Below are 15,124 nucleotides of genomic sequence, written 5' to 3' on the forward strand. Positions count from 1 at the left end.
GAGCCGTGGCCAGGGGTGCCTGCAGCGCCACCCTCACGTGTCGTGGCGTTACAGAAGCCGCGCCCGCCATCCTTAAGTGTAAGGTGTGCCACAAGAGCCGCGTCACGACAGGCTTCGTTCCTGCGCGTGAGGGGGTGTGTGTGTCCGTGTCCTCGGTCCGCCATTTTGTCGAGGCAGACCTTGGTCAAGGAGAAGATGGCTGTTGTGGTGCGCTGAAGGGGGAGGTCCCTCTCTGTGCACGTGGGCAGCCAGTGACACAGTGAAGTGCCGGGAATGGCCAGCACCGTCTAGAATGTAGCCGGAGACTCGGCTTGTCGTGGGCAGCACCCTGGTGGGCAGCCGTAACACCTGTCCAGCGGGGCTGACCACACTCACCTGCCGGCCTCGGGAATCTGACCGGGGGGAGAGGGGCCTCCTGAGCTGGCGTCCCCTGAGATGCCCCCTTCCCTCCCCAGTCATGCACTTGCTAGTCTGCCCATCCCTCGGTGACCTCTCCGCTGCAGCCTCTCCTCATTGGGTGATTTGTTTTCCCTTGACAACAAGCCGTCCTCCAGACTCAGGGCCTCCCTAAGAGTAACATGCCTCCCCAGGCGTGGGAGACCACCGGAGCTGGCCGCCTCCCACCTCCTTCAGAAGGGACATCTTCCCCTGAGCTGTGGGGGTCCCGATGCCCACACCACTCATGGTGTTAAATATTGATTCTGTTAGCTTCTTACCCAAATGTCTTACGTCTGCATGAAGGTTATCAGCGTTTTGAAGGTGGTAACTGGTTTTTTTCTTTTGGCCTCACCCTCCTAGCACCTTGCTCAAAAGACAGTTTTAAACAATTCTTGAAATCCCCAAGAAAATGGGTGAATTGCCAGGCGCGGGAGGGCTTCTCGGCCTTCAGCAGGGGCTCTCTCATTGTGGATGCACAAACGAAGAAACTGCCAGTGAGCTCCGGGTTCTGCCCTTGTTTGAGGGCAGGGGTAGGGCCATGGCGGAGTCGTTGCCGGCCATATGGCGGCCCACTGGATAGAGGAGCACATGGGGGCTTGCAAATGAGACGCTGCCATCGTGGGCGGATTCACTGTGAGCCTCAGTCCTTGAGCCAAGGGCATGCAATCTGTCAGACCACAAGGAAAGGGAAACTTGATCTGTGTTCTAAAAGTAACCCAGATGGATCCTTCTCCATAATTTGGCAGGTGGGAGGGCAGAGTCAAGGGAGAGGAAGTTTTCTTTTCTTCTAGTTTTCTTTTCTTATTTTGCGGATAGGGAATATATTCCCAGGGTTTAAAATTCAAAAGTAAGCAAAGGGGGATACGGAAAGTCTCCCTCCCACCCCTGTCCTTGAAGGCACCTGTTTTTCTAGAGCTACTGTGTGTGTGTGCACGTCTGTGTGCATCATCTTGGGTTCTCTGTTCCCGTTGGCATAGTTGGGTGCTCGTAGTGTTTCTCGTCATTCCCAGCTAGACCTTGACCTCATAGAGTTGCAGGTCTCGGCTTACCCCCTTTGAAAACAGGGCCGGTTCGAACCCCCTGTGCACTGTATATAGCACACACATGTCATCTCACTTCATGCGTAAGAGCGCAGGCGCGAGCGTGACTTCTGGCTCGCCGCTACCTGGCTTGTAACTGTCACGGGGCTTTTCCGGGCCTCACTTCCTTCATCCGGCAACCGGGAATAGTCATAGTATCCTCCCTCTGCAGTTGCGCAGGTGAACGCACATGGGGTGCTCGGTGCAGGGCCCGACTCAGCACAAGCAGCCAAGAAGTGTTGCCTGCTATTATTGGCAGTGTCTCATTACTGTCATTGTCACCGTTAGCCTCAGATCCATACGTAGTGGTGGCTTCCACCGTCATTCCTGCGTCCCCTGAAAGTCACATGTGAGAGCCAGGGCCGCTTGAGTGGGTGCCCTCTGCCAGACATACCCCGTGACACCCAGCTGGGACCCACACGGTCCCACCCATGTAGACACATTCCAGGGTCCGCTGGCCAAGGACGACCCCGGTTTGAATTCTCGCTGCAGTGTTTTCATCGTGTGATACAGAAACTCAGAGATGCTGCCGTTCACACCAGACGGTTTGCGGCTCCGTGTGAACCTTTTGCGTGTGCTCTGTTGCATCGCGGACTGGCTCCTGAATGATGACGACCCTTTTAAGCGTTTCGCTGTCCTTCTTGTCTTACTAGGCGCGTGGGAAGAAGCGCCAGATAGGCTGGTTCCCCGCTAATTACGTAAAACTTCTAAGCCCCGGGACGAGCAAAATCACTCCAACGGAGCCCCCGAAGCCGACAGCGCTCCCGGCAGGTAGGCGGCGTGCGATCTCCCCCTGGACGACGGTCCGCGGGTCCCCGTCATCCTCCCTCCGGGTTCCCTCCCGGAGTGTCTTAGAGCGGCTCTCACAGCTGCTGTAAATACTTCGTGTACTTGCCGGGACCGATCCCCAACTAATGGGATATGGAATATGTTTTTCAAAAGGACCGAGTGTCTAAGCAGCTTTGCTGTCCGGGGCACAACAGAGCCCTTGTTGGAACTGTCTTCTGAAGGAGTTGTGAATGCTGCGGCATCAAAGCCAGACTTTTCTCTTGGTTTCCTTCCAGCTGTTTAAATCGGGATTTGGGCTAGGGGCTGAGGGGACAGAAAGGGACTCCTAAAAATAAGTGGCCGGGGTCTCAGTAGGTCAGGAGACGGAGCTGGAGGCCACGGGGGTCTGTTGGTTGTAATGGGTTGCTCGCCGAAGACTAAAATAGCTCCCCCGTGACATTTCCTGTGAACAGAGGGGGCTTCGCTCAACGGCAGGATGTTGTGCATGCTCCCCTAAAGGACTCAGAGGAACAGAGGGCACCGCGGCTGAGGCGGTTGCCTATTTTCTGACTGAGGAGACCAAATTAGATGCTTGGGTCACATTTGAGATGGGCGAGGTTAGGGGAACCGGAATCTGCCCTCGGGTCTTCAAGCCACCAGCTCTTGGGTGGCATTTCTGGAAAACGCGTAACTTTCGTTGGCGTCTGTGCCATACATCCCCAGTGAAATACGATGACAACTTGGCAGACTTTGCCAGCAGCGCAGGGATTGGCAAAGCGAGACTGTTCCCAGCCCTGGCTGTGGGCCTCCTGCAGGCGGAGGGGGCGGTGCCAGCTGGACCCCGTCTCCGTTGGGGTAGTTGGGCGGGACCCCTTTCATCGGGTTGGTTGAAACCCACCGAAATAATTGGCCGAAATGATTCAGTTAACTTGGTTGAGGAAGATTAATGAGAGGCCCTGCCTAACCACGCGGACTTATCCAAATGTGTGCTCAGGCCAGGGAACAAAAGCAGTTGAACCTCCTACAGGTTTGAGGGAAAGTGAGAAGAGAAAAATCTTCTTGAATGTGGTGATGTCCTCCTTGAGACAAAATTTTGAGCCACAAAGATAATAGCAGAAGGAAACATTGGGTTTACTTTTCAGTAAGATTTTGATTTTGGAGTGGGAGGGCGGGTGGTGGGGAAAAAAATGAGAGGAGAGGGGAGAAGGAAGGAAGCAGAACAGAGTGGCTGAGTCCCCCATACACCTCTGTCTTGTGCAGTCAGCATTCCAGGGGTGCGTTCCTCCGCTCACACATGTATGAATCTCGGAAGTGATTCCGAGAGCATTCCGGCATCCTTGTAGATTTTCTGCTGACGTGAACGCACGAGAAAGAGGAAGGTATCTCACCAGCTACAGACTTAGTGTGAAATTCTACTGTCACCTTGGTTTTTATGCCCTCGCCTCTCCCGGTTGCCCCTGCTTTGCAAAAGCCCACCAGAGCCGCTCACTGAATCACGTCCCATCCTGAGAGCGTGACACCGCGGTGCGGGAGCATGCAGGGAGCGCCTGCTGCCCCTTGTGCGCACCCCGCGGCCCTCACCCGGCCCTGTCTCCCCCAGTGTGCCAGGTCATCGGCGTGTATGACTACAGCGCCCAGAATGACGACGAGCTGGCCTTCAGCAAGGGCCAGATCATCAATGTCCTCAACAAGGACGACCCCGACTGGTGGAGAGGGGAGGTCAACGGCCAGGTGGGGCTCTTCCCCTCCAACTACGTGAAGCTGACCGCGGACACGGACCCAAGCCAGCAATGTAAGTGCCCTTGGCCGCCGCGCCGCCTCTCCCCTCTGGTCTCTCACGGTCACCCGTGCGGCACTGCTCTGATCCGGCTGAGCTTTGTTTGCAGAGCGGAAAGCCAGACCATTGCTGCATTCACGACAGTCTCTTTGAAGACCTTCTGTAATGCGAGACTTTACCTTGTGGGGTTGTTTTTTGTTTTCGTTTTATTGTTTTGTTTTATTTTCATTCCTTCTGTAGCATGCCCCCTCCCCCCCTCCCCACTTTTTCCTTTTTTTTTTTTTTAATCATTTTGGCACCATGCTGTTTACATGCCTGACTCATTTTCCTAGCTTGAATTTTGCTCATTGTTTTGTTTTGCTTATGTGTTGTTTTCCTCCTTTTTCTAGGAATCATATGTTGTCCATCCCCCCCTCAGGCTTGAAAGTCCTCAAAGAGACCCACTATCCCATATCACTGCCCAGAGGGATGATGGGAGATGCAGCCTTGATCATGTGACTTCCAGCATGATCACCTACTGCCTTCTGAGTAGAAGAACTCACTGCAGAGCAGTTTACCTCATTTTACCTTAGTTGCATGTGATGACAATGTCGAGCTATTACTTACAGAGCTAGAAGCGAACCTTACGAAAAGACACAGGGTAGTGGGTCCTTTTGTGGCTTTCCTAGTGACTCAAATTGACGTCCCCCCTCCCACCTTTGCACAGGTGCTTTCAGTAGTTTTAAAAGTGTTTTTTTAAAAAAACGATATTTTAGCCTTTTAATAAAAATCAATTACTCCTTTGCTATTTCGGTTTTGCAAAAAGACCCACTATCAAGGAATGCTGCATGTGCTATTAAAAAAATGTTCCAAATGTCCATAAATCTGAGACTTGATGTATTTTTTTTTTCATTTTGTCCAGTGTTATCAACTAAATTGTGTAGTTTGGGTCCCCGCCCCCCGCCCGCGCTGTAGACGTACAGAGGAATTCAGTATATCTGTTTTTAAAGACAGGTAGAACGACCCCAATTAAACCGAAGGTGTTTTGTGCCTGTTTGTGTGTATCAGATGTATTTTGCCGAGCATGGAACCGTACATCCTTGTACATAGGAAATCCGTTCTTTTCCGCGCAAAAGCTACCTTGTACATGCTCTGATCACACTGCATTGATTGGATTTTACACGGTGACCCTGTAGCCCCAGGAGAAAGCACCTGTGTTTTCGTTCGGTCTCAGATTCATCTGGTTGAGCTGCTGTTTTCTGTTTTGGGTTTTTAACTTGGCGTGTTTTCAGACCATCAAAGCAGTAGAGGAGACACCTGTTGGGTTGGTTACGACCCACAACACCCACAATCTCTTCTCGGTCTCTGTTACGTGAAGTTTTTATTCCAGTTCCTTTTCATGGAATGACCTATTTCAAACAAGTCATTTTCTTGACAAGAAAGAATGTACAGAAGCCTCCCTGCGATTAATTTCCAATGTTTACATTTTTTAACCAGACTGTGGGATTTCTGCAGCTTAATATGAAACAGAGCTCCTGGTCTGTGTACGTGTCCAGTGCGTTGTAGCCGAAGCCATGTGTGTCCTTTTTAAACACTAGTTGGAAGCTCTCAATAAAAATGCCCATTGCTGACAGCCCAGGAGCCCGGGCAAGGGAAGCCTCGAGCACAGTCTCCCAGTTTCCACGAATGCCTTTGTAACCTGCAGTTACCTTCTGTTTTTACATCTCCCTCGGGAGCAGGTGCCTGTGCTGGCTGGTGTGTTGTGAGGCTCCCCCCCCCCCAGTCCCGGGGACGGGGCGAGGCTTCTCCTCGTCCCCTCGCCTGTCCGGATGTTCGTGGATATGAATGTAAGATATAGAAATATATAAACCTGCGGCTTTAACAACTGTAATACACCCTTTGGAATTAGTGACGTGTATAGATAATTAAATTCTTCATATAAAAGTTAGACGGAAATGTCTCTGTGTTTTGGTGTTGGAACCTGGCCGTGGTATTGGGGGACCAGGCAGACTAGATGTCAGCAGGGGGCCAGCGGCCCGCGTGTCCCTCAGGACGCTCGGGCTTTGAGATACAGACCCTGTTCCGCTCCTCCCCGAGTCTTCTCCGAACGGCCCTCCCTCTCACCTGGCTCCCCAGCCCTCCCCGATCAGGGAGTAGAGGGTCGCCCCTTATAAGACGGGTTTTGAAGACTTGAACGGCCACACAGCGGAGTGGCTGTCTCCTTGGGCTCCCAGCGTGTGTCACTGATCCATCGACAGGCACGTGAGGGGACTCAGGGCACAAAACATTTTTCCGAAAGACGGATCGTAATCTGGGTCTGTTGAACATATCCAACAGAACGTGTGGGTGGAGGTGGGAACTTTCACACCCTCCAGACCGCGGTCGCCATCCGTTTCTGCCTCGCACACGCCAGTCTGGTCGCCTTTGCAGAAATAAACCAGCGTACACGTTGACGAAACTTCTTTGCAACAATGACCACGCGCTTCGCTCACCCTCCTCAGCCGTTCAGTTGAAGAGTGATTTCCTTCATCAGCAAATACTTTGGGCGAGGTGTCCCCTGGGTTCTCATAGAGACAGGGTCCGTGTCTTCTTGGAGTCCATGTTCTAGCAAGAAGAACAAGCAGAAACCAAATTGCTGCAGTCCATGTAGACATGTTGGGGGGCAGGGGTGTGTGTGTGTGTGTGTGTGTGTGTGTGGTCAGGTGATCTGTGCCGGAGGGTACAAGGCTCCCCTGAGCAGGACACCCAGAGCAGATGGGGTGGGGGGGAGGCAGCAGCAGGGAGAGGGGCAGAGGACCCTTCCAGGAGGAAGTGATATTTAAGCTGAGACCCAAATCAGTAAGGACCAGATGCCGCTGGGAAGGGAAGTGGCTGTCCTGGGCACAGATGTCAGGACCCGCAAAGGTCAAGAGGTGGATGGAGGGGTCTCCATCTCCAACCCCCCCGCCCCCCTGCCCCCCGCTTGTGGAGCAATCAGGGCAGCGAGCCCCATCTCTTGCCCAGGACCCCTTCACCACATAAGCCAACGTTCCTTCTCCAGCCTTGAGTTCGGCCAGAAGTGACACATTGTCAAGGGGGGATGCTCTGCACACCACGTCCCTCTGTCCTGAGTACCCTCCGTGCCGGTCCCTCTGGGTGCTTGCCCCTCGCAAGCCATTTGGTTCACATTGGATTGGAGGGCGTCTGTCTCACCCAGCGCGTCCCAACCAGGGGGAGGGTACAGGCTTCTAGCGGATGCAGCCTGGGGATGCTGTTACCTGTACTAGGATGCACAGGGCCCCGCCCCCCCGGCACCTGAGGATTATCTGGCCCCAGATGTCACCAGTACCCAGGTTGAGAAACCCTGGTCCCACCCGCTGGCCACAGCGGTTAGAGTTCACCTGGTCGGTCAAGGCCAAAACAGGTTCCTTGTTGCTGGCGGCTGAGTTTGTGCCGGTAACTACTGTTGAGTAAACGTAATCCTTTATTAAGTTCATGTTCTATATCTGTAACATAAAAAAAAAAAAAATCCCAGAGTCCTGGTTCTGTATTTTGGACTTGATCTTACTCTTCTTGGCTGTTCCCCAAACCGTACAATTTGGTGTAAAATACTTTAGTCCTGTTCTCGAAGAATCTGGCTAACAAAAAAGTTGGATAAAAGAGAGGAAAAGCATCTTTAAATTAGCCAAGTCATGCTGGCTATCTCCTTTGGCCCTGGAGTTGAAAGAGATCAGATTTTTTCTGAGTTGTTAAACAAAAATAACTGGTCATTAAATCATTTAATTTCATAATTGGTATGGATTTATCATGTGAATGGACTTTCAGTACGGTGGCATTTGGACAAGAAGAGTACAGATGAGATCACCTTCCTTTCGTGGTTCCGAGTTGCCTTGCTAAGGCCAGCCGCCTCTCCACACTGCAGATCGGGGGCCAGGGGGCTGTAGGGACAGAGTGGGGGCCGGTGGGCCAGAGCCCAGACCGCCTCTGCACAAAAGGGTGTCCGGGAGAAGCTGGTCTAAGCAAGGATTCATTCCTTTATAAAGTCAAAAAAATACTACACCTCCGTTGGGCACTGGTGTCTGCCCCGTTTCTGGAAGGGAATCGCGCAGATCCAGACTCTGGATAGCAGATGGTGACCAGGCTCTCTACGCCTTCTTTGAACCCATCTGAAGAAAAAAAAAAAACAAAAAAAAAAGGGTAATGCCAGCTTAAGAAAACCCTCTAATTAGGTTGAAACATGAAATCGCCAATATTCCGGTTTCTCACCCATAAAACAGCAATCCCTGTTGCTTAGTATGCTGTACGATCACCTTGGCATACAGTAGCTTAGGTTCTCAGAAATGCCGTTTGAATGAGCGGGTGAGCAATGGACGAACGAGCAGGAAGCACCGGGGATCCGTTCGCGGTGTACCACGTCACCCTCAGAGAGGACACCAGGGCGTGTCTGAGGACACCAGGGTGTGTCTGCAGTTCCCTTCCCTTCAACTGTGAGCTTCCCAGAAGCAACGGTGTCCTGGCTAGGGGGCTGCTCCTGGGGTCTCTTGCTCATCTGGTCTACAAAGGAGGCCAAGGACGGGGGATGCCAGCGTGTGGCAACCTTCATCCAGGCCAGGTCTACCCCCGAAGTGGGGTGGGCGGAGGCACCCACCCAGATCATGGCTGTGGGTGGGCCTACCCCATCACGGCCCTGCTTCCTGGCCACTTGAAAATTATTTCTGAGAGGGAATATTCATTTTTTTTTTCTTCTAGCAAAATTATAAGTTAATCCTATTCATTCTTCTTAGTTCCAAAAGTACCCAAGAGAATTTTTATGGAAGCTACATGGACTGCCAGCAGTCCTAAAATGCACAGGGAAAGAAAGGGGGGAAAAGAGCATCTTCTTCAAAACGTCTGGTATTTTGGATCTGGTGGGATAGGGGACCATAATATCAAAGTTCATGGTAGCTGTCTGTGACTGTTACACACACAATCAGCCAGAGTTCTCTTGGGCCTTTCTTGAAGGCCCATTAATGAAAAAACCAGATTTCCAGAATGTTTTCTGATGTGTAGCTATTTCATGATTTGTCGGGAGAAAGTTCGATCCTTTAAACACTCCCCAAGCATTTTTTTTTTAAAGATTCTTTATTTATTTATTTGACAGAAGGAGATCACAAGTAGGCAGAGAGGCAGACAGAGAGAGAGGGGGAAGCAGGCTCCCCGCTGAGCAGAGAGCCCCCCAGGACCCTGGGATCATGACCTGAGCGGAAGGCAGTGGCTTTAACCCACTGAGCCACCCAGGAGCCCCTCCCCAAGCATTTTTAAATGATAGGGATTGATCCACACCAAAAAAGTAAAGGTTTTGTTTGTAAAAAGTGAGGATCAGCTGTAAGACTGTATCAGGGCAACGTGGGGGTAAGCACACCACGTCTTAGGAACTACCAAGTTCTTGTTCGCAGCTGTCCACAGGGGTGTGTGTGTGCGTGCATGTGCGTGCGCGTGTGCGTGTGCGCGCAGAGATGCTCCCCAGGGATTGTCCACAAAGTCCAGATCTTAGAGAATGGCGGGCACTCGCCGAGGCTCTGGGAGCTACAGTGATGTTCTGCAAAGCAGCTCCCAGACTCTCCGGCTTGTACCGCGTGAGGACAGCCACCCCTCAGAGCCAGCCGCCCCCCGTGGTCACGGCCGCCCCTGTGGAAAGGTGGAGACCAGCTTCCTCTTCCCACCTGTGGTTCGCCCCCAGCGGGGAGTGGGGGCGGGTGCCAGGTTCCAGCACGTTGTGTCACCTGCTCAGTGCACAGCTTCGTCCACCTTTCTAGTCCTTCACCCCCCCACTGCGGGGTCTTCTGAAGACAGGGCTTGCCACAGATGCCCTTAGCGCCTCCCCAGGAGCGGTGGCCATAGGGTCTCCGCTTCACTCCCAGCCTCTGCCAGAAAAACATGGCGCCAGACACACCGACAGCTTATCTACAAGCTCAGTGTGGTTTTTCTTAACATTTCCCGTAAGATAGTCGGGGTAGAGGGTTCGACAGAACTGTATCCTGGGCTTTTAGAGATGCTAGGAAGGGATCCAGGGCGGTGGTTCAGAGCATGGGTTCAAATCCCAGCTCTGCCCCTTACTGCTGCGGTGATTGCAGGCAAGTTACTTAACCTCTCTGTGCTCCAGCCTCCTCATTTACACGTGGAGGGACAATAATGCCACCAAACAGGCAGTAAGCTCCCCTCTGCTCACCCCTGAGACAACAGTCTTCTCATTCTCACTGGAGAGAAAAGGCATTTGCACCTGGTCCCCGGGCATGAAGGAATCCGTTTTCCTGGCTTCCTGCTTCCTTACAATGAGCCCAGATGGGAGAGGGTCGTGTGCACTTTTTAAGACTGAGGGTTGTGTGCATTTTAAGACATTACAGAAAATGTGCTTTTGCAGATTAGGGATTTCAGAGAGAAAAGACTGGACGGCTTCCTTAAAACCTTCAGACTCGTGCACCCTCAAGGCCCCTTTCTGCCACTACTGGGAGGCCCACCTGGGTTGAAGCAAGCAGCTTTATGAACCTCTTCCTCGCGGTCCCTAAACGCGCCGTGCTTGCGGCCTTAGCATCAGACTCTTGGCAAATGGGAAGAGCAGCCCCGGTTTCACCCGGCCACGGGGGAGGCCGACGGAGCAAACGGAATGTGTGAGGCTTCTGAACGTCATGCCTGTGGGCCGTGTTGGCAGGCCCAGGCAGCGCCCCCCGACAAAGCCGTCACAGATGACTTGGGTCGCTGGATGCTTGCTTTCTCATCACTGCCTTCCGGGGCCTTGTGTTCTCTCGCCAGCAAAGACTGGAACATTGAGCCCCCAAACATGCCAGGAGCTCCTTCTTTTTTGTTTTTGTTTTCAAGCAGCCATACAGCTTGGATAAGGGACGTTTGTCCTGAGGGGGTGCCACCCCAAAGTGCCCAGCACATTCGAAGACAGGGAGATTAGTTCTCTCCTGCTCCATCGCAGATGCCCTGTGGTGCCTCTCGGGATCCAGAGCTTTCTGTTGGGGACACGCCTGCTCCGTGTGCCAGGCCTCCAGCACGCCTTGAACCCTGAAATCCGCGAAGGTGAAACCAGGATGCCCCTCCCCTCTGGGAGGCGTCACCTCGTTCCCAGGCCGCTGTGGGGAGATCCCACGCGGCTGAGTCCTCGCCACGACCCTCCACCGTCACGGTCTCCGTCATGGTGGGAACCCTCAGCCCACTCCATCTGCCAGTCCTCTCCCCCTCTCTCCCCTGCCCCGCCCCTCCCGCCTGCTGCCTCAAGGGCAGGAACAGCATCCAGGAGACCAGGAGGGACCCAGCCCCACTGCACCTCCTGGCTACTCCTCGACTCCTTGACGGTCAAGGCCAAGGACCAAGGAGACAGGGAACCACAAGCAGATGAGACTCCTGCTCTCATGGAGCTTGCAGGAGCCGGAGGAAACCAGCAGCAGACAAATCAGCAGTCACTTGGGCTAGTGCTGGCTGACATGGGCCAGAGCGGAGGGCCGGGGCTATCGCATATGGGACAGCCCAGGAAGGCCTCTCGAGGGAGGTGACGTGGGGGTGGAAGTCTGCAAAGGTCAGGGAGAAAAGCGTCTTAAGCCTGAGGAATCGCAAGTGCAAAGGCCCTGAGAACACCAGAGTTTCTCCTGCCGTCCCGTCAGGCCCGCTAGCCTTCTAGCCAGTCCCTGGTCCGGGCTCCCTGTCTTCCAGCCTCTTCTCCACCCCGTGGGCGAGAGCTCTTTTTAAAATGGAACTGCTCTGCTCACAGTCACCCTGGGGTTCCCAGTCCTTGGGTGCTCGCGCCCCAGATCTTCTTCTTGGGCTGCAAGGCTCTGCTGATCCGCTCCCTTCTCCGTGGCTCAACTTTGAGTGTAGCTTAGTCATCACTCGCTCTCAGAAGCCTTCCCTGGCCAGTGTCTCCTCCGAGCTGCTCTCGTCCAAACACTTCACAAGTTTCTAGCACCTAAATGGGGGGCAGGGGCAGGGGGCGTGGGCCTCCAGCTTGCCGGAGGGGCACCGACACTCAACGAGGTGAAGCCCCGGCTGAGCCCCTTACAGAGCCGGTTGCTAAGCATCCCGATCTGTCATTCTTTCGGCCACCTTCGAGGAACCGTGATGGCCCCCAGCAGCGGTCCGGTGGGGTTCCAGGTGGCCCTCTTGAGGACTGTCTCCTTGGACCTCCAAACCACTGGATGGAAATGCCCACGTTCATCCCCAGTCCCTGCCTTGGAGATCACAAGTCTCCACCTCCCAGAGCCTCATCTCCCTTCCCTCTCCCAGGGCGAGGGGGCACGTGGGCTCGGGTCCGTGGACCACCCCACTTTGTTCGGCCCCCACACGGCCTGTTTCTTCTGACCCAACCAACACCTCCCCTCCACCACTGCTGTCTCCTCACCACCTTGCAGACTTCCTTGGTCACCATAGAGCCATGGGTGGGGGGTGGGGCCCGGGGGGGGTTGGACCCCCCCGGCCCCCCCCCCCGCCCACCACCTCTTCCCCACCTCTGTCCTCCCACTTCTGCCCCCCACTCCCCACTGCCCAGCCCAGCTCCACTGACTCACCACGGCTCGGCGCTTTGGTGAACGCTGGTCACTCACCACGCAACAAGCAGAGTGGGTGGGGGTCGATGCCCAGACACACGGATGCTGCCCCCTCCTCCCGCACGGGACCCTGAGTTTGCCAGGGGCCAGGCCGCGCCCCGCGGAGATCTCCATAGGAACAGCACTGATAAGTAGGGATGGTAGCTCCCCATGTAGGGTCAGTATTTGCGGGACGCCCCGTCCCCCCAACAGCTTCCAAACTGGAGAGCAGTGTCTGCCATGCACACGTGCACAGGCCCCCCACCGGGGTGCCGAGCCCACGGGGGCCACTCGGGAGCCGTGGCAGACAGGCCCCCGGCCCCGCAGGCTCGCACCTTCCTCCCCAGCTAGGCGGCGAGGAGAGGACCCATCGGCCTTCGGTCCCTGGGCTGCGTGTGGCCTTGAACGCTGCGCCAAGCCGGGCTTGGGAAGGCCACGTGGCTTCCAAGATAAATTCCCCAGGAAGACCCTAGGCCGGGCTGTGAGCTTCTCAGTTGTAAGAATTGTCATTCTTCGTTCTTTTAAGCGCCCTAACTATGATTTATTCATGCGTGTGTCTGGTTTTCTGTCTCCCCCACTAGAATGGAAGCTCCATGAAAGCAGGGCCCTGAGCCCCTCTGTGCAGTTGCGGACAGTGCGCAGGAAATGTCTCGGGCTCAGGAGGGCTCCTGTGTTCCACGGGGTCGGTTTGCCAACTTAGGAGAGACTGCAGGGGACCGGGCTCTTCTTAGAGCCTCGACAGGAGAGTCCCGTGGGGAGGAGGAGCCCGCCTGTCCCTCTGGACCTCCAGAGCTGGGTCCCGGAACTGGTCAGCCCGGGGTCCTTTGGAGAAGAGACACAGCTGCCCGGACCCCAGCCTGGCTGCTGGCTGCCCCCCGACAGCCCTGGGCGCCAAGGACAGGCGCGTCCCCACAGCCGGGCGTGATGGCAGTGCACCGGGCGAGGACTGGGTGGGGCCAGCCTCGGGCCCACTCTTCGAGAAGCTGGTGCTTTCCTTGCGTGTCTCCGTCTCCCAGGACAGCAGGAACGCAGATTGCGTTCCTGCCAGCAGAAGTCACCGTGCCTCTCCAGCCTCCGCTGTCCTGTCAACACAACGGGGGCACTGAGCAGAGTGACCTTCCGAGCTCTAGCCCGAGTGTGGGGGACCAGGGAGTAGCAGCGTGGCCTTCAGGAACGTGGTGTCAGAGGCTGTCCAGGCTCCGGGCCCTGGACGGGAGGACGGCTTTCCAGGTCACGGCCATCACTTCCCTTTGGACGAGCAGCTTGAGCGACCCGCCTAGGTCTGGAACCAGCTCAGCCCTTGTGACAACACTCCGGCTATGGGAGCCTGGACGGATCCAGTTTCTGAACGTCGCCCCCTCTCCCCACCAGCTGGCCTGGTTTCTGGGCAGCTTTCCCTCTGATGCAGTGGTCCTCACTCCTGACCGCACATCGGAGCTATCTGGAATCCTGGCGCGTTCCGGATGCCCAGGCTGCGCCCCGGCCGGGCAGATTTGACTGGTCTGGGGTACAGTGGGGATGCTGGATCCCTTTATAAAAGCCCCTCAGGTGATTCCCATGTGCAGCCGGGCTCCTGGCCCCCAGCCCGCACCCCACCTCTGAGCAGCGGCCACACTGATCCTTCTGGAACACAGCCCAGGCCTCTCCCAGCTCCGCCACCAAAGACCATCTCGTTCTGCTGTTCAGACTCCTTGACCCTTCCTCCCCACCTGGGCTGAGCTGCGCCCCCCACCCCCGATGGAAATGTTGAAGCCCCTTGCCCCCAGCCCCCCAGAATATGACGTATATGGAGGTGGACCCTTTAGAGGTCATCGAGTTCGGGTGAGGCCGTTAGGGTGGGCCCCACGCCAATCTGACTGTTGTCCTTGACGAGGAGAGGAGATTTGGACACAGAGTGACCAGGGGACAACTGTGCACCGAGGAAAGGCCACATGAGGAGACGATGGCCACCTGCCCGCGAAGGAGAGAGGCCTCAGAAGAAACCCTCCCCGCGGACACCTTGATCTTGGACTTGCCGCGTCCAGAGTTTTAGAGACTCCATTTCTCTCGGCTGAGCCCCCCAGTCCCCAAAACTTGATGTCAGCAGCTCTGGCTGACAAATAGGTCACTTTCCCAGCCAGGCAGGAGGCACGGTGGCCCAGAGCACCAGCTCCCGGGTAGGAGTCCCTCTGCCATTGATTCACCGAGGCTTTGGCAAGTTACCTAACTTCTCTGTGCCTCGGTGGCCCTTCTGTTCAATGGGAGACTAACGGCAGCGCGCCGCACGCGGGATCATGGGTGAGGACTCAGTGAGTTCCCGAAGGTACGGTGCTTGGAAGCGTGTGGCTCATGGGAGCGTTCAGCGTGACTTCCCTTCCTCCCCGTCACTGGTGTCTGCTTCTCCCTCCCCCTCCCCTGGGGCCCAGGCATCCCACTCTTCCCCACCTCTTCTCTGCCGGCTCCCTCTGCTTGGCTGCCTCACTCCTTCTTCCCACCCTGACTGTGCCTGATGGAGCCCAAGTCAAATTCCTGCTCCTCTGGAATGTACTCCCCGGTCCCTCCCG

General features: G+C 55.3%; 1 protein-coding gene across 11 annotated transcripts in view; it reads left to right on the forward strand.

Annotated features, from left to right (window-relative positions):
• The window catches only part of ITSN1 (intersectin 1), a 212,285-nt gene that overhangs the window by 164,627 nt on the left and 32,534 nt on the right, over positions 1–15,124 (forward strand). For 9 of the 11 annotated variants that reach the window (XM_046002823.1, XM_046002821.1, XM_046002820.1 and 6 more), the window contains 2 exons: positions 2,171–2,288; positions 3,886–4,077. In XM_046002823.1, the coding sequence (XP_045858779.1) occupies positions 2,171–2,288; positions 3,886–4,077 (310 nt within the window). Of the gene's footprint in view, positions 1–2,170; positions 2,289–3,885; positions 4,078–4,451; positions 5,092–13,162; positions 13,295–15,124 lie in introns of those variants that run through there. The other 2 variants (XM_046002830.1, XM_046002829.1) reach the window with 2 other exon arrangements.

The sequence above is a fragment of the Meles meles genome, chromosome 4 (genome assembly GCF_922984935.1).
Source record: "Meles meles chromosome 4, mMelMel3.1 paternal haplotype, whole genome shotgun sequence".
NCBI lineage: Eukaryota > Metazoa > Chordata > Mammalia > Carnivora > Mustelidae > Meles > Meles meles.